The sequence below is a fragment of the Zootoca vivipara genome, chromosome 13, assembly GCF_963506605.1.
Source record: "Zootoca vivipara chromosome 13, rZooViv1.1, whole genome shotgun sequence".
Taxonomy (NCBI): domain Eukaryota; kingdom Metazoa; phylum Chordata; class Lepidosauria; order Squamata; family Lacertidae; genus Zootoca; species Zootoca vivipara.
In genome coordinates this window covers 37,759,814-37,784,831 of record NC_083288.1, presented here as the reverse complement: position 1 = coordinate 37,784,831, position 25,018 = coordinate 37,759,814, and the positions used below count along the sequence as shown (strand labels likewise).

Here is a 25,018-nt window from a genome sequence, read left to right as displayed (position 1 = left end):
GTCGCAATCTCCTTTTTTGCAACTTGAAGCCATTGGTTCGAGTCCTACTCTCAACAACTTCAATCCTAAAAAAAGGTTAACAACTTTGGTCGGCCCTCAAGGCCCTTCACTTCATCAAATCTGTCCCTCTTTGAAAAATTTTTGGACACCACTGCTCATTAGGCTTAGTTTCCAGACCCTTGATCACCTTGGTTGCCCTCCTCTGCACACTTTCCAGCTTGTCAATATCCATCTTAAATTGTGGTGCCCAGAATTGGACACAGTATTCCAGGTGAGGTCTGACCAAGTCAGAATAGAGTGGTACTACTTCTTCACTTGATCTGGACACCATACTTCTGCATAGTGTATACTTCTGGAATCTGGAATGCATTTTTTGTACAGGATGTCGTTTTCACACTTCTATGCATTTTTACTCACAGTTTACCCTAGTTTATGCATTTCTGTACAGACACCTGGCTGGATAAATGTACTGCAGAGAAGTCCAAATTTTGAAGGATGGCTGTGTTTTGGTTCACGTATCATTTTGGAAAGTGCAAATTACCTCGGTTTGTCTTTAAATGTCAACTGAATAGCATTTCTCCCTCGTGGGCTTCTTGTCACCCGAACCCCTGACAATGTGTACTGGTTGTCCCAAACAACTTTCACATTCCAGCCCATTTAAGAAATGATACTTGCCAGTAATGGACACTGCTGAAACACTCCAAAAAGGTGCTTAATCCGTTGGATGCATCCGACAGTTTATTTCTGTTTTGCACTTCATATATATATATATACATACACATACATACACTTAATCCATTCGGTTTTTCCAGACTTCCAAGTGCTTTGAGGCCAAACTAGACATGAGATTATTATCCACACCTTTAGACCTTGCATGTGTCTAATTTAAAAATAAATATCTGATAAAGGCACGGCTGAGGGAGGATAGAATCGTAGTTGGAAGGGACCATGAGGGTCATCAAGTCCAGGAATCGTTTGCCCACCAAGGGGCTCGAGAGGAAAGAGTTAATATCAGGTACCGCCTCTCTGTGGGCGGAGCTATTGCAGGAAGAATGCCGGGGAGTTCCATGACGCTGCTGCAGCTATTCCTCTGTAAGTTGGGACCCTCGCGTGGAAGAGGAAATGGTGGGGGGCTTTCATGGGTAAAATACTGTATACTGTAGTACATGATGGCAGCCAGAACTCCTGGGTTCATTAGCAGTGAATCGCAGATTAGTTCTTCTGACACACTAGAGTCTAGACTAGTCACAATCAAGCGTAGATCCCACTCTTCCTTCTGTCTTTCGGTGCAAATGCTTATGAATTAAATTAATTGCAATCTACATTTTGTGTTTGCGAGTGTAGAACCAGAGATCGTCGATTATTCCCGATAAAAGATGGATGCGTGTGATTTTTGTGTCTGCCCTTTTCAAGAGGCTCGTAACCTTAACACGTTTAACCTTCTGTACTGGCCACTTTTCGCTGCGGAGTTCTGTGAATGTTTTCTCCAATGCTGAACAATCTGGAGGAAAATTAAGCATGAATAGTGGGGAAAGGAAAGCTAAAAACACTCAATATGAGAAAGTTATAAACCAGCACTCTTTTTTTTTTTACACAAGGTGTGTTTGCTGAGTTCTGTTGGGAGCCGGTGAACTCTGCATTCGTCTCCTTGTCGTGTAAGGGGAGATCCTTAGGAACCTTAGGAACCAGTTCCCATTTATTTCATGGCTTTTGAGTGGGTTTCAGAATTTACCGTAGCAATTCAGCAATGTTCCAGTGGATTATATTGATGGATTGTGGGGTGTGTGTTTTTTGTAGGATTCTTATTTTCCATCCTCAAAATGAGCCATTTTCAAAACTGCATTTCCAGTGCTCTGCATTTCCATATCACAACGGTCATTTTATTTCCTATTTGTTTCCAAGATTGAACATCAAGACAGAACCTCTTCCGTCCCATCCAAGCCATGTCTGTAGGCTCCAGTCTCCTGAGGATGCGGGTCCTCTTCCGGCCACACCTTCTGATGTTACTGGACCACCCGCATCGCGCTGTCCACACCTCCTGCGCTGCCTTCGCCGGACACAACAAATGGTCCAAGGTCAAAAATATTAAGGGTCCGAAGGACGAAGCTCGGGCCCGTCTCTTCCAGAAACTTTCCATGTTGATCCGACTGGCTGTAAGAGGTACAGCGGCAGGATTTCTCTTGCTATTCTGCAATGGAACTGGAGATTCCTAGCACACAGCTAGGCTCCCATGTTTCCGCTTGCTGCGTGGCAAGTGTGCCACCGGTCTCTGGCAAGCAGGGTGAAACCCAGCTTTGCCCACATACTTGGAGCAGCCAATCTGGTCAGTGGCCATCCCCGCAGTTCCTGTTCCCTAGCTCCCAAGATTTATACAGAATGCAGTAGGCTACATTCCCCTCCCTTATGCTGAGTTTTCTTTTTCTCCCCCCCCACCCCGATATTTAAAAAATTTCAACTACAGTCCAATAATAGCCTCATTATAACAACAGCAAATTATAATACCATTACTAATACCAATCATTCAAATACTGAATTATATAATTTAGGTGGCCGCCCGCGTACTAGATTTGATGGTTTGATGATTTTCTTTATTTGTGCATTCCAAAATCTTACTGATTTCAATTACTTTCCAGTCAAAATAATAATCCCTTATACCAGTGTTTCCCAACCAGTGTGCCTCCAGATGTTTTGGGACTACAACTCCCATCATCCCTAGCTAGCAAGACCAGTGGTCAGGAATGATGGGAGTTGTAGTCCCAAAACATCTGGAGGTGCACTGGTTGGGAAACACTGCCTTATACAACAGCTGCAATATTAACATCTTCTATTCATGTTGGCACATTAAAGGATTTATAGACTACAAGCGAGGCACTCAAACTACACCCTTGTTCTTCCTGTGTGTGGCAATTACGGTATTCTGTCCATGGTGTTTCTTCCTTACGCTGAATTTTCGATTGTAAACGCTTCAGGACAAAGACCCTCTTGTGTTCCCATCATTCTACGAAGCGAGATAACTTTTTATGATAAACCATTTGTTTAAGGGTAATCTGCTGTCTTCCTGCATTGTCTTTGCCAGATGGTGGACCCAACCCGGAACTGAACACGAATCTCGCCAATATTATTGAGCAGTGCCGCAGCAAGAGCATGCCCAAGGCCTCCATCGAAGCAGCACTCACCTGCGCGGTACGTTTCTGAGCTGTTTGGAGCCAGGGTGCAGATGCGGATTCTGCCACCTCTTTTGTGAGAGCGGAGAAAGTTGTGAGAAAGTTGTGTGTGTGTGTGTGTGTCTGGCGGGGTAACAAGGAAATGGTAGTGGTTGGAAAGGGGTTGGTTGGTCTGTGTCACTCACCATCCTTTGTGTACCCAAACTGCCCTTGCCCACAACTTAAATTAGTAGTAGTAGTAGTGGAATACCTTTTGACTCTCCACATGGCGCTGATCTACAACTCCCATCATCTGTGTGTATGTGTGTGTCTGTCCCTCAAGACGCAACTTACTGTTCTTTTCAACTTTTCTTTTTCGGTAGGAAAAAATCAAATCGTCCTACTTGCTGTATGGGGTGCGAGGCCCTGGTGGTTGCACCCTACTAATTGAGATACTGACGGACAGTGCGAAAAGGTCCTCTAATGATATCCGGCATCTTCTGAACAAACACGGGTTAGTATGGGGGTTAAGTGGTCAGCTGGGGGTGGGGGCCACCCCTGGCTTGCAGTGCTTGAGAGGGTCTTACTGGGTTGGAGGAGAGGGTTCTGGATTATTTGCTTCCCGATGGTCACAGTGTGGCTTTTCTGGATTCCCTTCGGACTGGAGAAGTTCAAGCATTCCCCATCATACGGCGATGGTGGGCAGCAGATGTTGGCTGCTCCTTCTCCTCCATGTTCCTCACTGTCCCACCCTCTTACTTGTTGGGGCTCAACCTCCAATGGCTCTTCTACTCAGGCAGACTCCCCATGCATTTCAGTGTTGCAGCTGCAAACATTCAACCCCAGTGCTTGGAGGGCCATGGGGTTGGGATATCAGGGGCAGGACAGAGGTGGTGGGGACAGCACATCCTTGCTCTCCCCACCCCATCTCTACATGATGGGGAACATGTGAGGAAGTTTCTGTATCCAGGGCTGCTGTTTACCAGCTCCATCTGGTACGCAGGCTGAGACTCTACCTGCCTGCAGACTGTCTTGCTGGAGTGTTGCATGCTCTGGTTATCAGTGTGGTGTAGTGGTTAAGAGCGGCAGACTCGTAATCTGGGGAACCGGGTTTGCGTCTCCGCTCCTCCACATGCAGCTGCTGGGTGACCTTGGGCTAGTCACACTTCTCTGAAGTCTCTCAGCCCCACCCACCTCACAGAGTGTCTGTTGTGGGGGAGGAGGGGAAAGGAGATTGTTAGCCGCTTTGAGACTCCTTCGGGTAGTGATAAAGCGGGATATCAAATCCAAACTCTTCTCTTCTTCTTCTCCTTATCTCCCGCTTGGACTACTGCAATGCGCTCTACGTGTGGCTACCTTTGAAGGTGACCCGGAAACTGCAACTAATCCAGAATGTGGCAGCTAGACTGGTGACTGGGAGTGGCCGTTGAACTACATTGGCTCCCAGTACGTTTCCGAGCACAGTTCAAAGTGTTGGTGCTGACCTTTAAAGCTCTAAACAGCCTCGACCCAGTATACCTGAAGGAGTGTCTCCACCCCCATCATTTGGCCCGAACACTGAGGTCCAGCTCCAAGGGCCTTCTGGCAGTTCCTTCACTGCGAGATGTGAAGCTACAGGGAACCAGGCAGAGCACCTTCTTGGTAGTGGCGTCTGCCCTGTGGAACGCCCTCCCACCAGATGTCAAGGAAATAAACAACTATCTGACTTTTAGAAGACATCTGAAGGCAGCCCTGTTTAGGGAAAATTTTGATTTTTTTTTATTGTGCTTTTAATATTCTGTTGGAAGCCGCTAATTATTATAAATAATTATTATTATTTTTATTTTAAAAGAACCCAAACATGGCCAGAGGATGTGGTTTTTCCAGCTGCCTATTGGGCTGCAGCAAGGAAGGGGAAGCCATGGCTCTCCTACTGTTGTTGGACCACAACTCCCACCTGTGACCTTTGGCTGTATTGACTGGGGCTTTTGGCGTTCAGTGTGTGTCAAAATGCCAGCCTTGCCCAACCTGATGCCCTTGAGACATTTTGTACTCCAGCTACCATCTGCTGCCAGCGAGCATGACTGCTTTGACGGGGGCTTATGGGAGTTGTAGTCCAAAGGCATCTCAAGGCAGCCCTATTTAGGGAAGCTTTTAATGTTTGATGGATTTCTATATTTTAGTATTTTGTTGGAAGCCGCCCAGAGTGGCTGGGGGAACCCGGCCAGATGGGCGGGGTATAAATAATAAATTATTATTATTATTATTATTATTATTATTATTATTATTATTATTATTAAAGTACTTTGAAGTCTCTGGGTTGGGGAAGCCTGCAATAAGGGGTGTTTTGGTTGAGGTTTTTTTCAGTTTCTCTCTGGGAGGAGAGGAATGTACTCTAGTAAGTTGGAGGTGGGACTGTAGGAACCTGATTTCTCTGGAAAGAACATGGTTAAATAATGATACAAGACTGCGGCCTGCACGTCAGGCATTAGTTCTATATGCAGCCTCTCAGCAAACTGTATTCCCACACTGCTTCTAGTTTAGAACGTCTTATTATAGTCTTAGATCTTGTGGTTCACTATCACTTAATGTCTGTGCTGGGGCGGGCGGATTGCTGCCCCCCACTTTGTGTTCCCTGCAGGGGACAACTTGTTGACGGGGCTCAACATAGCTTTGTGAAGAAGGGCGTCGTCGCGGTGAGCAGCGAGAACCGGTCCGGCAGCACCGTCACCTTGGACCAGGCCCTAGAGCTGGCTATTGAGGCTGGAGCGGAAGACGTCCAAGAGGAGGAGGATGAGAACGAGAAGATGCTTCTGAAGGTGAGAGGCAGGTTTCTGATGCAGCTGCACTACCGTGTTCAAGTCTGCAAAGCGTTTGTGGCTGAATGCCTTTCTTCTTTTGCTCCCTTCTGCCCAGTTCGTTTGCGCTGTGCCAACATTGCACCAGGTCCGTGAAAAGCTCAACTCGCTGGGCCTCTGTACTGTCTCTGCCGGCTTTGAGTTCATCCCGACCTTCAGCGCCCAGTTATCGGACGAGCAGATGGGTCAGGCGTTGCAGCTGCTGGAGGCTCTGCGGAACAACCTGGATGTCGTCCGCGTGTACGACAATATTGCATAGATTGGTGAGCCTCCCTGGAGAACCTCTCTCGGCGTCAGTGGGAGCGGCAGAAGACTGTTATAAGCTGTGGCGTGATGTGCACCATGTCAGAAACTTTGCTGCAAGGTCAAATCTGAGGTGCTTTTTCTGAGCTGTTAAGGGTGGCAGCCAGGAATGAGGGTTACTGTGCTGCGGAGGCTTCCACTCGTCTCCCCTGCTGGACTTTTCTCTCGTAGTTAATGGTACCTTGCCTGAAGGCAGGCCCACACTGTGAGCAAATCTAATGGGCCCTCGAGCAGCTGTGGATGTCAAGTGAGCACTCTGGCAAGGTTGGATTTTGGCCCTGCTTTGCACACTTCTTCTGCTGGAAAAATCCAAGGAGTGTTCACTACAAAGGCCTCCTTCTTGAAGCCGCAACGTTCTCTGGAGTTCCAGGACTGAAGCAAGGTCCATGGACTTTTAGTCTTATGGATGACCCAGGAAAGGCCAATGAATTGAGGTTATTCATGAGCCAGCAATGGCATAGTTCAGGCATCCCCAAACTTCTGCCCTCCAGATGTTTTGGACTACAATTCCCATCATCCCTGACCACTGGTCCTGTTAGCTAGGGATCATGGGAGTTGTAGGCCAAAAATCTGGAGGGCTGCAGTTTAGGGATGCCTGGCATAGTTACTGGATGCCTCACTACCCCTCACTTGACTCAATGCCCAAATGGGACTTTTGTTTTCTCAGGCATTGTTTGGAGGTGTGTGGTTGCTCAATAGCCCTGCAAGGGCAAAAACCTTTGATAACATTGTCCATTTTGTAAGAGAGGAAGGCTGCAAAGCAGAACGAGGCTGAAAGCAGGTGTCATGTTTTTAAGTGTGGTGGAAGCAGCCTGAAAGCTCACATGTATTTTGCCTTGGAAGACATTTGTTGTAAAGAGGCAGAAAATGGTGTGTTCAACAAGCCACGGTTCATGTCTTTATCCCAAGTGTTGCCTGCCGTTTGGAGAAAGCTAATTAAAGTTTTGTGTTTGCTGTAGCCTTCTGGTTCTGTTGCATAGAGTAGAAGTGGGACTAAGGAGTTTTGACAGGAAATGAGTAAGAGGATTGGCCATTACCCCACCAATGGAGGCTCCCACAAATACTGGGTCAAGCTTGTTTTCTCATTATGTGTCCAGAGGAGGGATCCCCATAAGAGTTGAGAGCTAGCCAAGGGAAACTTCTGCCTTGTGCCTGAATGCACTCTCTCTACACTTCCTTCATGCTAGAGAGCGAGTGTTTGGGAGTATGTTGGCAGCTAGTACATGTGTCTTCAAAACTATTTGTGTATGAATGCCGAGTGTTCCCTTGTTGATGTATGTAAATTGAACACCTACCTGCCTTTGTAGCTGCATGTGAGAGCAGGTGTGGGTTACTCTCTGCACATGAGGCTGCTGCCATTTTGGTATTTGTTTGGTGGCTGTGCATACGAATGTGTGATATTAACAGGTGGATACCTGCATTTTAAGCATCTCCCTGTGCCTGCATTGGGTGTATGTGAGAGTGTGGAATTCACTGGACGTCTACCAGCGCCTCACTATGTGAAAATTAACTCCTTCGTCTCTTTCCAAGTACCTGTCCTTTCAGTCTCTGCATGTTTATGTACTGTGGCTTTTACACGATAGCTCTATGCTATACACTGTCATTTTGTGAAGAATCTACAGAATTCCCAGTACACCTGCAAAACTACAAAGAATAACTTACTACAAAGAGTGGGAACATATTTCTGCATCAATGTGCTCTGGTTCAGGATGGCAGTGGGTTTTTTTTTGGCAGAAGCTGTATCCGCCATTTTAGTCTGAAACTGGTTTTTGTTATATAGTATGTACCATTAAGGGACCCAGGTGGCGCTGTGGTTAAACCACTGAGCCTAGGGCTTGCTGATCAGAAGGTCGGCGGTTCGAATCCCTGTGACGGGGTGAGCTCCCGTTGCTTGGTCCCAGCTCCTGCCAACCTAGCAGTTTGAAAGCACGTCAAAATGCAAGTAGATAAATAGGAACCGCTACAGCGGGAAGGTAAACAGCGTTTCCATGTGCTGCTCTGGTTTGCCAGAAGCGGCTTTGTCATGCTGGCCACATGACCTGGAAGCTATACGCCGGCTCCCTCGGCCAATAATGCGAGATGAGCGCACAACCCCAGAGTCGGTCACGACTGGACCTAATGGTCAGGGGTCCCTTTACCTTTATGTACCATTAAGAGACTACCCACTGCTTCCTACCCTGAAAAAATCCAGGCCTCCCAACTATTACCAAAAGCTGACCAAAACCCATAGCTGCCAAGTTATCCCTTTTTTAAAGGGATTTTCCCTTATGCTGAATAGGCTTCCTCGTGAGAAAAGGGAAAACTTGGCAGCTATGCCAAAACCTGGGAGATTGTGGAGACCGAGAAGTCCACAAGAGAGAATCCTTTAATGGAACTGTGTTCTCACATACCTGATCTCAAAGATTCCTGCAGGCAGAGGAAAATTTTCAAAAGCTTTATTACAAACAGGTTTCACTGATGAGTCCTCCGATGCAAATGTCTCTTTGTGGAGAGTTAAGTGTGCCCACATGATTCAGCCAATATTGCCCTAATTCTGCTCTGGCTCAACCCAGAGAAACCCCCAACCATTAGTGAGAGTGATTTTCATTAAAGTAGAAACACCGAAAGAAGAAAATTGACAAGCAATCATTTGAAGTACTTGTTTCAATAGTGTGTGAGAATGTAAATACATGGCTACTCCAGGGGAGAAATAGCCAACACAGCACCCTCCGGGTGCTGTTAAGACTGCAATTCCCATCATCCCTGATCATTGGCCATACTAGCTCTGGCTGATGGGAGCTGTAGTCCAACTGCATCTGCAGGGCACCACACTGGCTACCCCTGTTAGGGTGTCTCCATGCAAACTGATGCCCATGAAGAATAAGAGAGACAACACCAGTTTCAAAGCAGACCCTTTGTATAGAACTAGCAGTTTATGACATCTACGCAGTTGCAGCTACTAGAAAACTCGGGTGCAATAATGGACGGCTCTGGCCTGTGGCTTCTGGCCCAATTCAGTCCGTGTCACTCTCTGGGCTTTGGGGGATGGGGGAGCCTCCTGAGGGACCACAGGGCAGAAAAAGTTCTGCATATCCATTGCCGCTCGGTGGGGAAGGGGTGGCGGTGGGGAAGTCCAGGCCCACAGGTCCCGCCAGGCCTTGGCTTTGGAAAGCCTCATAGTCAGTCCCAGGGTTTCCCAAGGGCAACCCCTCAGGAGGGGGGCCATCCGCTTGGCGGCACACCTCAAAGCGCAGCCAGCGGTACCCGCTGCACTTGCGAGCTCCTGGGCAGCTCTGGATGAGGTGCTGAATGGCCGGGTGGGAGAGGCCAAAGAACTCGGCCCCTGCCGGCTCGAGTTGCGCTGCTCCCACAGCCTCGAGAAGCTGGGCGTGGCAGGCGTCGGGAGTGGAGCCAGCGACCACGCAGCCCGGCTCGTCCTCGGGGGCAATCTCAAAGTGTGGCCCGCCGCCACCGTCCTTGATCTGGCAGGTGTAGAGGCAGCGGTGGACTGGTCTGCGGGTGCTGGCGAAGATCCTGGTGCTGCAGTAGCCGACGGGATAGATGGCCGTCTCCGTGTGGAAGCCTGGGCGGTCGGAAACAATTTCCCCCAAGCTGTAGACAGTCAGCGGACCCAACGCAATGGGTAAAACCGGCCGGCCGGAAGGATCCAAGGGAAGTGGCGGAACCAGCCGGCGGACACCAAGCTCGGGGGCCACCCTGCGCTTGGAGGCCCGGCCATTCTCTTTGCCTTTGCGTTCTCGGCGGGGCTTGCGGGCAGCCGGCTCATCCGGCGAGGGCTGTGAAGCTGAAGCGGTGGCCGGCAAAGGAGGCTCGTCTTCCGCCAGGGCTTGCGCTTGCAGTAGGCGAGCGAGCAGGAACCGGCGCTCTTCACGGACACGCAGGTATTTTGCCTCGAGCCTGGCAATCTCGTCGCACAGAGCTGCGTTCTCGTAAACCAGCAGTTTGGCCGCACGGCGCAGGCGCCGGAATTTCAGGCGGTAACGCTCGCCTTGGTTTTTGCGTAGGGTTTTCTTCATGGCAAAGGGAGCGGGCAGGGCTTGCTTGAGCAGACAAAAGCTGGGGAGGAGAAAAGATGCAAGAGGCAATTGCAATACACACACACACACAAACAACATACAGACATTTCCACTCAATATTATCTCTCAGGATCAGCGTGAGTAACCATATTTCATAATGCTAAAAAGGCTCAGATACACATTCAGAGGAACAGTATTCACCTTGGGTGTACTGCTTTCCCTAAACCCACGCACAATGTTTTTGTACCTTCAGGGGTGCCTGAAATTATGCTCAAAAGTACATAGGATCTCTCTCCCCCCTCCCCACACACAAATGGACCGTCACCTGCACATGATGCTGAAGGCTCGCTGTGGGTTCTTAGCAGCATCTGCTCAAAGAATCTCCTACAAGGAAATTGCATGAGTTTTCCATTCCAACATAGTTTTTAATCAATCCCATTTTGCTACCATTTCCCTCCAGCAGCGGTAAAAAACGGGATTTTGAAAGGCATGACTTCCTGGCCAGTTTCTTATTTTTAGATATTAAAAGCATCAAACAAAGGGCAGGCAGTTCTGTAACAGTGGGGTAAACTAGAGTAACAGAAAATATTATAAACAACCTCCAAAAAACTAGGAATACATAGCAAAGCTCCTCTCCGGAATGGCAATGGAATGAGGAAGCCATAGCCAAAGAGTTTAGAGAGCTTTGATAGCAGTTTATAAAATTATGTATAGCAAGAATGGGGAACCTCCAGAGGTTGCTGAATTGTAACCATAATCTCTGGCCATTGATCACACTGGCTGTAGGCTGAAGGGAACTGGAGTGCAATATCTGGAGAGCCACAGGTTCCCCAATCCTGATATATAGTGTGGATATGTGTTTTCCCACATCCCTGTCCCATATTAGACCATACCGCCCTGTGATCCTCAGATGAAGGGTGGTAACAACAAAAAGGACTCAGGGTGACGCAGTGAAATGTACTGGCAGTAGGATCACGACAGACCAGGCCAATGGCCCATCTAGTCTAGGTATTCGTCCTATACACACGCCATACAGTGCATGTAAAACACATGCAACACTCGTTTACAGCTCATGGCTCCCACCCCTAAGAATCCCCAGAGTTATGCTTTGCTAAGGGTGCTGTGAACTGCAGATTTGCAAGGGTAAAAACTACAATTCCCGGGGTCCTTTGGAGATGCCGCATGCTTTAAACGTATGGTGTGGATCTGTCGTGTAAGTTTTACTCAAGGCAGACCCAGTGAAATTAATGGGCATGACGAAGCTAGGGCCCGTTCATTTCAACAGGCCTACTCCTGAGCAAAACTTAAGTTACCCTACCACCTCTGCTCTCACAGCGGTCAACCAGATGCAAGCCTAAAGCAGGACCCGAGTTGCAATTTATGCTGAATTTGGGCGTCGCTGCTAACATATGCTTAACAAACGCTTTTGCCAAGGAAGCGGCTGCAAATAATGCAACTGCCTGCAAACAATCGATGCTCAGCCACGGGATCCCCCCCCATTCCCCTCTTTCATTTGCAGCCCCCAGCTTCTCACCCCAATGTTGCTGCTGCTGCTGCTGCTGCTGCTCCCTTTGCTCTCCCGGAAGCTCTGGCGGGGACCGGAAGCTTCCCTGTGCCCCGCCTGCGTAACCCTTTCCTCCCTGGACAAAAGGACAGCCTGGTTTCCAATATGGGAAGGGCGGGGGGGGGGCGAGGAAGGGTCGTTAACCTTTTGCTTCGGGCGGGGCATCAGCGACGCCGAGGGGTAATAATGTCAGAATGTGGACTGAAAGGTCCTGAACGATGCTGGTCACAATGCAAAAAGCCCTCTTGGTTGCGTCCGGCTCAGAGCCAGCCCTGCACTGCTGCATCGCTGTCTCTCTAGGCCGGAGAAAAGTCATATAGCCCTACAGCTGTTAAATAGCACAGGAGCCCCGCCAGGAGACAAAATCTGCAACTGGATTCTAGGAAGCGGTTAGGGATGGAAGCCAGAATTCCGGCTGAGAAGGAAGTGGGGAGTCTTATTTACCAAGGGGGGGGGCGGTACCAGGTTCAAGTAATTGCATCTCAGGTACTGCCGGGAGGCCCAATCGCCGCAATCAATGTTGACAGTATTGAGCGAGATGGACCAATGGCCTGACTCACTTTTCCATTTTTTTTTCTTATGAGGTGTGCAATATGCTAACAAAGCTTTGTTGTTGTTTAGTCGTTTAGTCGTGTCCGACTCTTCGTGACCCCATGGACCATAGCACGCCAGGCACTCCTGTCTTGCACTGCCTCCCGCAGTTTGGTCAAACTCATGTTCGTAGCTTCGAGAACACTGTCCAACCATCTTGTCCTCTGTCGTCCCCTTCTCCTAGTGCCCTCAATCTTTCCCAACATCAGGGTCTTTTCCAAGGATTCTTCTCTTCTCATGAGGTGGCCAAAGTATTGGAGCCTCAGCTTCACGATCTGTCCTTCCAGGGAGCACTCAGGGCTGATTTCCTTAAGAATGGATAGGTTTGATCTTCTAGCAGTCCATGGGACTCTCAAGAGTCTCCTCCAGCTTGTTTCATGTTAAATGTCACCAGAGCTAGGCGGAAATGGCCGCACAAATCCACCTCAAAATCCCCTCCTGCAAAATTTCGTGCCAAATATGTTAGGCCTAATATTCTTTTCTACATCCTAACACTGAATTTCAGCGACATCTGATGGTATCTGATATTTGACAATGACATCCAGTATTAGATAGGTAAAGTGGACCGTGAGACTTCTGAGTGCGTGTAAACCACCTAAGCTAGTCTCCCCCCCCCCCCCCGGAACATCGTGTGGCAGTAAATTCCGGAATTAAATTTTTAAAAGATTGCTTACTTAGGGCCTCTGCACGAGTTCAAAGACAATTTCGCCTTGACTTCACATGCTCTGGGGGCACTATGTCATTCCTGTCACTGAAAGCATAAGAAAGCATATTTGGGGTGGCGCCTATTAAGTCATTGCCTATTAAGCAATTGACACTCCTTTCCTAATACACAGTGTCTTGGGGGCAATCTATTTTTCTAACCCTTTCCCCACTGGGGAATGCCAAGTAGGTTTCCTTCCCCCCCCCCCCGTTGTCCTCTATTCTCGTGGGACTAATGAAACAGTATTTCTGCCCTACGGACATAATCTGATCCAGCCAGGCTGGCTGGCTAACAACGCGTGCGTGGGTGAAGAAATGAATTACCCAAGGTCATTTTACTACAACGCGCGCTGTCTCCGCGCGCCCGCCACGACTCATCCACGGAGCCCTTCGGCTTTTGCCATGGGGATTAGGGCGGGGAGTGTGATTCCACCCCTGACAACCGCCCCCCCCATCAGCTCTTGTCCCTGCCTGGTGGGAGATGTGGGGGGGGGAGGGAGGTCGGAAGGCTGCACACGCAAGAGATCTCCAGTCTGGTTCCTAGTGCTCCTGGTGCGCCGGAGAAGGGAAGGGGGGAGCGGAGCCAAGCGGGAGGGCCAGGCGGGCAGGAGGAGGCGGAGCTGGGCCTGGTGGTGGTGCATTGTCTGCCGGGCTTAACCCCTCGCGTGCTGCGAGCCGTGCAGGGGGGCTATGGAGACGGTAAGGGGTGGCAGCGCAGCGCGGGTGAGGGGCTGGGGAGGAAAGGGGGAGCCTTCGCCGGAAGGCACCCAGCTGCGCACAATACCAAGGGACCTTGGAAAAGGCCAGGCCGTACGCTGTCCCGGGGGCGGGAGAAGGGACAAAGATCCTGGCAAAGGGGGGGGGCTGGCAACGAGGCTAAGGTTTACAGGCCCGGGGATCGGGAAAGGGGGCCCTCGCGGAAGGCGCCCCCGAAGCTGCTGCGCTTGTGCGCTCTGTCCGGGGCTGGGTGATGTTGGGTTTATGGAGAGCAGCGCGCTCCCTCTGCCCTGACATGCGGAGATGAGAGAGCCCAGCGAAAAGCAAGAACTTGGGAGGTAAAAGGAGGCTACGGAGACCTCGAGATTCCTATAGGGAAGGACCTGCGGTTCCGAGGTGCAAAGAGGATGGTGTAAGGATGTGGCCCCGATGACCCGACCCTTCCCAAGCGCGATCCTTTGCAGAGAGGGGGTCGCTCCCTTTAGGCCCCGAGCGGACCTGCGGGATGTGCGTGTCCCTGGGGCATGCGCGTGGCACCGTAAACCGAAGCAGGCTCAGTTTTCCTTCCCAGCTTCGGTTCCGCCACAAGATTTCCCCCGGAGTCACGCCATACATTCAGAACACTCCAATACCACCTTGGAAAATCCTGGGAACTGTAGTTTGTCGAGGGTGCTGGGACATGTAGTTCTGCGAGGCCAGCAGCCTTGACAAACTACAGTTCCCATGATTCTTTTTTTGGGGTGTGTGGGAGCCCAAAAAAGAGTGATGCATAGAGTAGTTTAAAGGTATGGTGCACGAGTGACAAAGAGTCTGACTTGGATACTTTTTTTCTAGGTGTGATTTACATTGTTTTATCTTACCCTCTGCATACATCATGCGCCATTCTCACAACAACCCTGAAAGGCGAGCTCTGATTCGTCTTTATGCCAAGCTACAATTCCCAGGATTCTTTGTGGGAGAAGCCATGACTTTTAACAGTGGTATAAGGCTGCTTTAAAGTTATGGCGTGGGTGCGAAATGCCTGCCTGCTGGCTTGCCTTTCCCTCTCTCATCCCTGTGTGTGTAAGTGTCAGAGAGGGAGAGAGGGGTGCTGCTTCTACAGTCCAGCTTTGTCCCCATCTACTGACACTCTCTTCTCTCCCATGCAGATGGAATCGGTACCCTACCCAGGCTTCCCAGTAGATGCTGAAAACAGTGGACCCTTTCCTCTGGAGGAAGATGATTCCAGTGTCCCAAAGTACAATCCACTTTCTTTCTCCTTTTCCTTTCCTTACCTTTATAAACCCAATGAGGGCTGCTCAATTCTATGCCCATTTACCTGGGAGTGAGTGAACTCAGCTGGGTCTTTCTTCTGGGGAAACGTGCAAGACCAGGCTGTGTGACACTTAACAGTCCCAGGGTTGCATATGCTCTGGTATGTGGCGCTTGAGACTTCGATGTGGCACTTTTGCAAGAACTCTGGCCTTGGCAGGTGGTGGTGGTCGCAGAACTGTGTGCCCAAGGAACATTGGCTTCTCCCAATTCCCTGGGCACCTCACCTCATTCCACAAACACGGGGCCACCACCGAAAAGGCCCTGTCATGGGCCCACCGTCAACCAGGCAGTGCCCGGTGGTGACACAACCACTAAGGCCTCGCCTGCCCATCACAATGTTTGGGGTGATTGATCTAGGCATCATTTGTGCAATACAGAAAGGAGAGTCACTTGGGAGAAAATGACAAGTGTTCTTCTGGTCAATGTAGGTCTTTGATTCACTGGCTCAGGGAACCCATATTTCAGTGTGAACATCCACTGTGAAAAAAACTAAAGGACTTTTGGGCCACCCCAACCCTTGGATTTTTCTTTATTTTTAATGGGCATGTGAGATTTGTGTGACGAAGGTTCTGTAAGGTTGCCCTGTCTAAATGGCTTGTCCTTTAGGTTCGTAGTTGTCAAACCATATTTTCCCTGGATGGAGCACGGGGAGGAGATGCAGCTGCCAGAGCCGGGAGAGAGGCAGGAGCTGACAGTGGTCCAAGCAGGTAAGGAGCAATGGCTTGCTTGCACGGAGGGGGCAATGCTGTCTAGCGGTTAGGACTTTGGGGGAATCAAGCTCAACATCCCCACATGGCCATGACGCTCACGGGGGTGACCTTGGGCTGGTTGGTCTTTGGCCACATCCACCCCATACATTTAAAGCACTTGGCTTCCCCCAAAGGATCCCGCAAGTTGTAGTTTGTTAAGGGTGGAGGGGGTAAACTGTAGTTCCCAGGATTCTTTGGGTGAATCCATGCGCTTTAGATGTGTGGGGCAGGTGTTACTTTTCTGTTTCTCTCAGCCCTAACCAACCTCTGCCCCCCTCTTTGTCTCCTGCTTTGCTATTTCATACCTGTTTCCTATGATGATTTTGTTCTATGCTTGGTTTTCATAGAACCATAAAGCTGTAGAGTCAGAAGGAACCCTGAGGATTGCCTAGTCCAAAATCCCCTCCAGTGCAGGAATATGCAGCTGTTCACTGGTTTCCCAGAACCAGACGAGGCATGAAAGGTGGGGAGGAGAGGCTGGCTGCAGGCAGGCACAGTTTCTGATTGCTAGAAAGAAAGACCGGGAGAGGAGGGGACCTAGGAAGCTACGGGGAGGCAGTGATCTTCAGTCTCAGCAAATGCTCCATGGAGACAAAACCCCTCCCACAGGGTGGGAGATGAGTTGCTATCCCCATTAGACGTGACACTCAGCCAAGTCTGTGAGGGTCGCTGTTTGCTAATAAAGAATTAACTCCAACTTCGAACTGTGTGATAACAACAACAACAATTTATTTATACACTCTGGGTGGCTCCCAACAGAGTATTAAAAACACGATAAAACATCAAACATTAAAAACTTCCCTAAACAGGGCTGCCTTCAGGTGTCTTCTAAAAATCAGATAGTTGTTTATTTCCTTGACATCTGAAGGGAGGGTGTTCCACAGGGAGGGCTCCACTACCGAGAAGGCCCTCTGCCTGGTTCCCTGTAGCCTCACTTGCCTACATGTCCTGTGACAATAGGCCTGATCCAGCGCCGCATTTCTTCACGATCTTCCTTTCTCCCGCCAGGCTCTGACACACCAAGTGAGGAAGAGGAGGAAGTGGTGGAGGGTGCTGAGGAGCAAGGGGCCTCGACTTTCCTGGAGAGCTGGGACTGGGGCCAAGCAGCATCAGGAGAGAAAGACGCAAAGGCCTCTGTCGCCGCAGACCCCCGGCCGTTCCACTGCTCGGAGTGTGGCAAGGGCTTTGCCCAGAGCTCAAACCTGGTTAAGCACCAGAGGATCCACACCGGGGAGCGCCCTTTCCGGTGCCCCGAATGCGGCCGCGGCTTCAGCTGGAGCTCCTCGCTGGCGGAGCACCTCAAGGCGCACGGCGGGCGCCGCCCCCATGCCTGCGGCGAGTGCGGGAAGCGCTTCGCCCGGGGCTCTACGCTCGCGGAGCACCAGCGGGTACACACGGGGGAGAAGCCTTTCCGGTGCCACCAGTGTGGGGCCCGTTTCTCACAGAGCTCCACCCTGGCGCACCACTTGCGCACGCACTCGGGCGAGCGCCCCCACGCTTGCCCCGACTGCGGGAAGCGGTTCGGGCGCAAGTCCACCCTTGTCACGCACCGGCGGACCCACACCGGCGAAAAGCCCTACCTGTGCAGGGAGTGCGGCCGCTGCTTCGGCGTCAGCTCTGACCTGGCCAAGCACATGCGCAACCATCGCGCCAACGGCAGCGGCTGGGGGAATGTCACTGCAGAAGTGCCCTGCTCTACTCCGCTGCCAGCCGCAGATTGGGGCAGGCAGCAAAATGAAGAAGCTTCGCTTGAGGGCTCAGATGCAGGTGGGCAGCAAAATGACCGTGCAGAGGAGGAGGGGGAGGAGGAGGAAGAAGAAGAAGAGAAAAGCTTTATGTGTTCTGAATGTGGGGAAGGCTTCAGGCAGAGTTCTGAGCTGACTCAGCACCAAAGAATCCATCTGAGTGAAGTTGCTCATGGCTGCCATCAGTGTGGAGAAACCATCCCTGACCAGTCAGAACTAGGCACCCACGTGGCAAGTCACAGTGTGGAGGAGAAGCCACACAAATGCCCTGACTGTCATGCTTGCTTCTCTGAAAACTCTGCCCTCCAGATACATCAGAGACTACACCTTGGAGAGTTATCCCACTTCTGCCACCAAGGAGGAGAGAACTTCCCCGATAGCTCTGGCTTGGAGGAGCCCCAGAGCACCCGCAATGGGAAGGAGAATCCCTTTGAGTGTCCAGAGTGTGGGGCCCACTTTGCCGAGGCCACTGCTTTGGCCGCACACCAGAGAATCCACCTGGAAGTGGAATCGTTTCCCTGCCCCCCGTGTGGGAAAACCTTCCTTGATCGTGATGAGTTGGTCCTTCACCAAGCAAGTCATGCTGGCAAAGGAGATGAGGAGGCAGAAGAGAAGCCTTATAAATGTAGCATCTGCAGCACTTGCTTCCTGGACAGTAGTGATCTCCTGGAGCATAAAGTGAGCCATGGGGCGGATGGAAGATCCCACTACTGCCACCAGTGTGGCGAAACGTTTCCTAGTGACTCGGAGCTTGTGATTCACCAGCTGAGCCACACAACTGAGGCTGCCTTAGACAAGCTGTACTCCTGCGCCGTGTGCGGCAAGTCCTTTGCGCTATTTGCCACGCTGGCGGCGCACGAGCGCACCCACATGTCAGACGACGATGCCTACCGCTGCCCGACGTGCGGTGAACGTTTTCCAGACAGTGGCAAGCTGGGGAGGCACCAGCGTCGCCACTTGGGCGAGGAGAGGCCTTTCCGGTGCCCAGCGTGCGGCAAGGGCTTCGTGTTGCTTTCGGGGCTGCGGCAACACCAACGCGACCCTCCGGCCCGGTGTCCTCAGTGTGGCGAGACCTTCGTGTGGCGCTGCCGACTCACCGAGCACTGCCGCAGCTGCCACCCGGCGGAGCGCCCCTACAAATGCCCCGATTGCGGCAAGGGCTTTGCGCAGAGCTCGAAGCTCCTGCGGCACCAGGTGACGCACACCGGCGAGAAGCCGTTCAAGTGCCCCGACTGCGGCAAAATCTTTAGCCAAAGCTCCAACTTGGCGGAGCACCGCCGCACGCACGCCCCGGGCAAGGCGCACTGCTGCGCGATCTGTGGCAAGGCTTTCGCCCTGGGCTCCTACCTAGCCAAGCACCAGGCCACGCACACGGGCGCCCGCCCTTTCCGGTGCACCGAGTGCGGCAAGGGCTTCCGGCAGAGCTCCAACCTCATCCAGCACCAGCGGACGCACACCGGCGAGAGGCCCTACGCCTGCACCTCCTGCGGCAAATCTTTCACCCAGAACTCGCACCTGGTCAAGCACCGGCGAGTTCATACAGCCGAGAGGCCGTACCGCTGCCCCGTCTGCGGCAAGAGCTTCCGGCAGCGCGGCAACCTAGCTGAGCACCAGCACCAGCACGCCGGCACCCGCCCGTATGTCTGCGGCGCCTGCGGGAAGTCGTTCCGGTGGAGTTCCGCTTTCTCCAAACACCAGCGTACTCACCTTGCTCCCTGACCCTGTGAGGAAGGGGAGGGGGGAAGCAGGAAGCCCTCCCCCCATTTTTGGCCTTCTCTGAGCACCAACGGGCCTTCCTTGCTTGCTCTCAGTTTCCTACATCTAAACAGGAGATCCCTTTCTAAGAATACAGACCAGTGGACTTGGGCTGTGCCCTGATCCTGACCTTTCATCTCAAATTTTGCCCCTTCAATCTGTCCCTGAGTACAGTGGTACCTCAGGTTAAGAACATAATTTGTTCCGGAGGTCCGTTCTTAATCTGAAACTGTTCTTAACCTGAGGTAATAGGGCCTCCCGCTGCCGCCGCGCGATTTCTGTTCTCATCCTGAAGCAAAGTTCTTAACCCGAGGTGCTATTTCTGGGTTAGCGGAGTCTGTAATCTGAAGCGTCTGTAACCCGAGGTACCACTGTACAGTGGAACCTCGGTTTATGAACACCTCGGTTTATGAATTTTCAGTTTATGAACACCGCGGACCCATCTGGAACGGATTAATTCACTTTCCATTACTTTTAATGGGAAAGTTCGCTTCAGTTTATGAACGCTTCAGTTTATGAACAGACTTCCGGAACCAATTACACCCATGTTTCAGTTTATGAACGCTTCAGTTTAAGTACTTCACGGACCCGTCTGGAACGGATTAATCCACTTTCCATTACTTTCAATGGAAAAGTTCGCTTCAGTTTATGAACGGTTACTCCGCGGACCGTCTGGAACGGATTAATCCACTTTCCATTACTTTCAATGGGAAAGTTCGCTTCAGTTTATGAACGCTTCAGTTTATGAACAGACTTCCGGAACCAATTGTGTTCATAAACCGAGGTACCACTGTATAGCCTTCTGCATCCTGACTCTGAGGCCTGGCCTTCACGCAAACAGGAAACGGATTTTGAACCTCTAATGGTGCTGACAGAACCACCCTTTGCAAACTGATGGTCCCGCAACTTCAATTTCCATCTCCTTCTCTAAAATCTAAAATGGTCTTTGTGCTGTTTCTGGGATTTCCCCAAGGGAGCAAACCTCGTAGATTCTTGTCTCGTTCACTGAGCATCACTAATCTTTGCCGTCATGCCCTGGTTAATTTTCTAATTTCAGACTTCTGATTCTCATCTTAAAGTTTCAGCGATCTGAATTCAGTCCCTGACTGAATTACGTAACACCTGAAACTTTATATTTAGCCTGTGTGAGACTCCCATTTCAAAGCCTGAAATTCATCCTTGAGCCAGTTTTGTTTACCGGATGTTAAGGAGACCCCAACAGAGAAGGGACAGACATGGAAGCTGGCCATTGTCCTCTGAACTTGAACTCGGGGCTTTAGGCCTTACTTTGTTCCCAGCAGGAGCCTGTCAAATGTACCAGGGTCTTCTGTTCTTGGACACCATGAGCTTGGTGAGGGGGGCGGGGGCGGTGATAGTCAAAACTATCTTTTGAAAAATTGGGAAAACATTTGAGAAGGTTTGTTTATTTTTCTGTTACATTTATTCTGCTGTCCCTCCAAGAAACTTTTGGGGGTTAGTTACCCACCCTTTTATCCTCCCTATTGTCAATGTGAGATGGTTTGGGCTGTTCCCCCCCCCCCCAAAGTTACTAAAAAGAGTTTTGAGGCCCAGGTCTCTGGGCGAATGAGAGTATTTCTGCCCTCATCGAAGCATTTTTGGAGGAGGACCGCCTGGCATTTCTGTCCTCGCATCATTGTCCCCTCTATTCTGAGGTCACATACACACCATACATTTAAAGTACTCTGATACCGCTTTAAACAGTCATGGCTTCCCCCAAAGGATTCTGGGAGCTGCAGTTTGTGAAGGGTGCCGAGGGCTGTTTGGAAACCCCTGTGCCCTTCGAAGAGCTACAGTTCTCAGAATTCCCTGTGAAGAGGGGTCAGTCGTTAAATGACACCTGGCGGCCATTTTGTGTGAGCGGCTGGTCCAACTGAGGAAGCAAGATCCGTGCCAGCAATGGAGAACCTGTGGCCTTCCAGATGTTGCTGGAGTCCAGCTCCCCACAGCCCCGGGGGACATAGCTGTCAGGGATGATGGGAGTTGTAGTCCATCAACATACGGAGGGCCGCTAGTTCCTGGTCTAAACTATTAAGGGCAATGAGTGAAAGAAAGGAAGGAAAGTGTAAATATAGCTAGTTTGCATGATGTTTAAACAAACAAGAAAAACTAAACTCTTCCCACACAGGGGCAAAACGTCACCTCCTCTTAGTTTCTCCACTTTCTGTTCCTCTCAGGCTGATTTGTGGAGGAAATGAATGGGGCTGATGGCTGGCATATTTTCTTTATTGCCTTTAAAAGAAACTGCTGTTTGGGGAGGGACTCGTCTGGGTCAGGATATTGGAGATGGGGTGGGGAAAGAAAATTCTTCCTGGGCAAGAGTTTTAAAAATTTCTTTGGAGGAAAAAAAAGATATATATAAAGGACTGTATTGTGCTGGGTATCTGCTCCCAGTTTAGTCAAAAGGAGTTTTCCCCCACAAGTGGAACTCCCTTTTAATGACCCCCACCCCAAGAAAAAAGCCCAAATGGAACCCCTCTGAGATTCATTTATTTTTTTTATTAACAGGGTGGAAAGTTCATTAGAAATGAAGTTAGATGGAAATGCTAATATTTATCTTAGGGATATGTATCATAAAAGATAGGAGGGAGAGACCATCGGTGGTGCCCCACTGCAATTCACGTGTTTATTCAGAAATGAGCCCCGCAGTGTTCAATGCGGGTGTGTCGGGTTCCACCCAACATTGTGGGTGCCCAGTGTGCATGTGCGACTAGGAGGTAGTGTCTTGTATGGGTGCCGAGGGGCTAGGCTATGGCAGAAGTGGGGAGCCCATGGCCTTCCAGATGTTGTGAGACTACAGTTCTCATCATTGTAGCCTTTTGCCATGCTGGCTGGCGCTGATGGGAGCTGGAGTACAGCATCATCTGGAAGGCAACAGGTTCTCCACCTCTGGTCTGTGCTAAGGCACAAAATAGTAGCATTTTGAGCTTCTGTGTTTCCATCTACCAACACTAAATGGCAGTGGCTGGTCTGTATGGTCCTTTCCAGCCCGGCTTCCTTAGGTCCATTTTTAAAGCTGGAGATACCGGGGACCGTTTGTCTGCTGAAGTCTCTGCTCAACCCCTGAGCAAAGGGTCTTCTCCCATTTTATGCTTCAGTTAATGGCTGGGTGCTACAGTACTTGGCTTGTATGTGCATGGTCTTCCGTGATTACAAAAGGCGTAGTCAGATCTGTGTGCCCTTCTGTGATGATTTAAAAAGAAACGATAATAATTCTGCTCCAAAGTGACGAAAATTCCGCAACGACACAAAGGTGGATTCTGCAACCTGAATAAAATTATGCAAACGTGCATGGTTTATCTTTGTTTTGCTTCATTTGTTTTGCTGGTGACGCTTGGAACAGGGCAGGGCAAGGAGGAGCACCGAACCTTTTCCCCTGACTGCAATAAATTTTATGCATCAACTGTTTGCGTTGCTGGGATTCACCACCCACACAGGATTAAACGTATCTTTAGAAACACAAGAAACCTGGTCGTTGGGTGGGTGGGTAGAATGAAAAGGAAGGGAGCTGAATGCCGTGGCCAATATAATTCTGCAGCTTTTTTTTTTTTTTTACTGTTCTGTAATTGCAACATATACACCGCCTGAATATAAGGGTATGTTGTTTTTAGTGAATACGGATTGGGTTGTAAGCAGGTTTGAACCACAGACCTAATAACAGCTTGCCAGGGATGTAACAGTTAAGATTCTGCTCCACACTGTCAGACATCATCGGACTTCAGCTGGTGGGCTAGGAGGTAAAGGTAAAGGGACCCCTGACCATTAGGTCCAGTCGTGACCGACTCTGGGGTTGCGCGCTCATCTCGCATTATTGGCCGAGGGAGCCGGCGTATAACTTCCAGGTCATGTGGCCAGCATGACAAAGCCGCTTCTGGCAAACCAGAGCAGCGCACGGAAACGCCGTTTACCTTCCCGCTGTAGCGGTTCCTATTTATCTACTTGCATTTTGACGTGCTTTCGAACTGCTAGGTTGGCAGGAGCTGGGACCAAGCAATGGGAGCTCACCCCGTCACACGGATTTGAACCGCCGACCTTCTGATCAGCAAGCCCTAGGCTCAGTGGTTTAACCCACAGCGCCACCTGGGTCCAGTGGGCTAGGAGGAAGGAGAGGCTATTTCCCCCTTTAGCTCCTCCCAAACTGGAGAAGTGCAGTCCAGCCACAGGAGAGATGGGCATCCTTCAAATATGGAGTACTGCAGCAGAGCCAGCTGTTGTCACGGTTGGGATTGTTATGTCTTCAACAGGTACATGAATGCATATTCAGTAAAGTGAGCAAGCAGTTGACTCAAAAAAATTAAATTGTTTTTTTTTTAAAAAAAAACGTTTTAAATGCAACAAATAGTGTGGACATGGCGCTGTCCAATAATTAATGCTATTCTGGGAAGACGCAAGCAGTAAAGGAAGGACAGCTCTGTTGCTGCTATAACTCACTTTGCCCACCAGAGAGCAGCAGTAGCCTGCTGTTCCTGTTCTCAATGTCAGAACTGATTCTCCTTCTAATCACTGTTTCTCCAGCAGGGCATCTGCACCTGTTGGATTTACCGTATGGCTGCTATAAAGGTGTTTAAGGCAGAGTACCTCTATCTCTGGGGAAATGATGGACAAGGATAGTGTTTTTTTTGGGGGGGGCACTTCAGACTGGAGTACGTGGGGAGTGTGTTCTGAAGGTGGGCCCATGGATCCAATCTTGTGTGACAGGCAGATGTTAGCATGTGAAATTGTTATGTATGTACATACGATGATAAGCAATTCAGGTGATTGGGTTACTACAATGCACTCTGTGTGGGGCTTCCCTTGCACTTGATCCTGATTTTAAGCAGAGTCTGGATGGCCATCTGTCACGGATCCTTTAGTTGAGATTCCAGGGGGTTGGACTAGATGACCCTCAGGGGTCCCTTCCAATTCTATGATTCTAAGCTGCACAGTGGAGAATGCTGTAGCACAGGCATAGGCAAACTCAGCCCTCCAGATGTTTTTCAAATATCATGTCTTGAGTTTGTGGAGATCAGCGTGTATTTGAATATTTCTATGCGTTTCTGTGTGCTGATCTCCACAAACTCAAACACGATATTTGAAAAAACATAGAATTCTATTTCACAAATCAACACGACCTCATAAATTAGCTGACGAAGACGTCCACATCGAAACAGGGCCCTGTCCTGGGTTCTTTTACTGAATCAACTCGGCATTCCGGCTCTACGTAAAATGACCCTTTTGGAATCGGACTGATATTTACGGATATTATTAGTTGATATCTTTTGTGTCTTTACACTGTAATGTCCTATTATTTACACACACTACCGTGAATTCTAAGTTGTAACATTTATTTCAAGATACATATACTCTAGTGAACTTGAAGCTAATTTCTTGTTTGTATTCATTTGTTCTGTTCAAGACTGCTAGTCTTACCAGAATACATACCTTATTTGACTGTAACTCGCGAGCAGGATTTATTCCTAACATTGAAATTTCTGGTCAGAGTTCTTGGTGTCCTTTTCTTCGGTGTAGCACCATTGCTGGCAGGTAGTGAGATTGCATATGCCTGCATAGAACGCCTCTGCTCA

The 25,018-nt window shown here is 50.0% G+C and overlaps 3 protein-coding genes across 6 annotated transcripts; 2 read left to right on the top strand and 1 right to left on the bottom strand.

The window, feature by feature from the left end:
- The first annotated feature begins 998 nt into the window (after positions 1 to 998).
- Positions 999 to 7,241, top strand: LOC118095821 (translational activator of cytochrome c oxidase 1). Of its 2 annotated transcripts, none has more exons than XM_035137090.2 (6): positions 999 to 1,092; positions 1,903 to 2,160; positions 3,077 to 3,183; positions 3,527 to 3,657; positions 5,764 to 5,941; positions 6,039 to 7,241. In XM_035137090.2, exons 2-6 carry the CDS (start codon positions 1,944 to 1,946, stop codon positions 6,237 to 6,239), a joined length of 834 nt encoding a protein of 277 aa, XP_034992981.1. In that variant the 5' UTR covers positions 999 to 1,092; positions 1,903 to 1,943; the 3' UTR covers positions 6,240 to 7,241. The 2 variants fall into 2 exon arrangements, with proteins under 2 accessions (XP_034992981.1, XP_034992982.1); XM_035137091.2 differs by lacking the exon at positions 999 to 1,092 and adding an exon at positions 1,106 to 1,142.
- Positions 7,242 to 7,294: 53 nt separating this feature from the next.
- On the bottom strand, positions 7,295 to 11,972 carry TBRG1 (transforming growth factor beta regulator 1). The gene is made up of 2 exons (XM_035136514.2): positions 11,834 to 11,972; positions 7,295 to 10,339 (listed from the first exon to the last, which is right to left on the bottom strand). Exon 2 carries the CDS (start codon positions 10,297 to 10,299, stop codon positions 9,277 to 9,279), a length of 1,023 nt encoding a protein of 340 aa, XP_034992405.1. The 5' UTR covers positions 10,300 to 10,339; positions 11,834 to 11,972; the 3' UTR covers positions 7,295 to 9,276.
- Positions 11,973 to 13,625: 1,653 nt separating this feature from the next.
- On the top strand, positions 13,626 to 24,949 carry LOC118095337 (zinc finger protein 208-like). Of its 3 annotated transcripts, none has more exons than XM_035136510.2 (4): positions 13,626 to 13,855; positions 15,022 to 15,110; positions 15,794 to 15,894; positions 16,945 to 24,949. In XM_035136510.2, the coding sequence occupies exons 1-4, from the start codon at positions 13,847 to 13,849 to the stop codon at positions 19,398 to 19,400; spliced, it is 2,655 nt and encodes an 884-aa protein (XP_034992401.2). In that variant the 5' UTR covers positions 13,626 to 13,846; the 3' UTR covers positions 19,401 to 24,949. The 3 variants fall into 3 exon arrangements, with proteins under 3 accessions (XP_034992401.2, XP_034992402.2, XP_034992400.2); XM_035136511.2 differs by lacking the exon at positions 13,626 to 13,855 and adding an exon at positions 14,020 to 14,211; XM_035136509.2 differs by lacking the exon at positions 13,626 to 13,855 and adding an exon at positions 14,020 to 14,935.
- Positions 24,950 to 25,018: the final 69 nt, after the last annotated feature.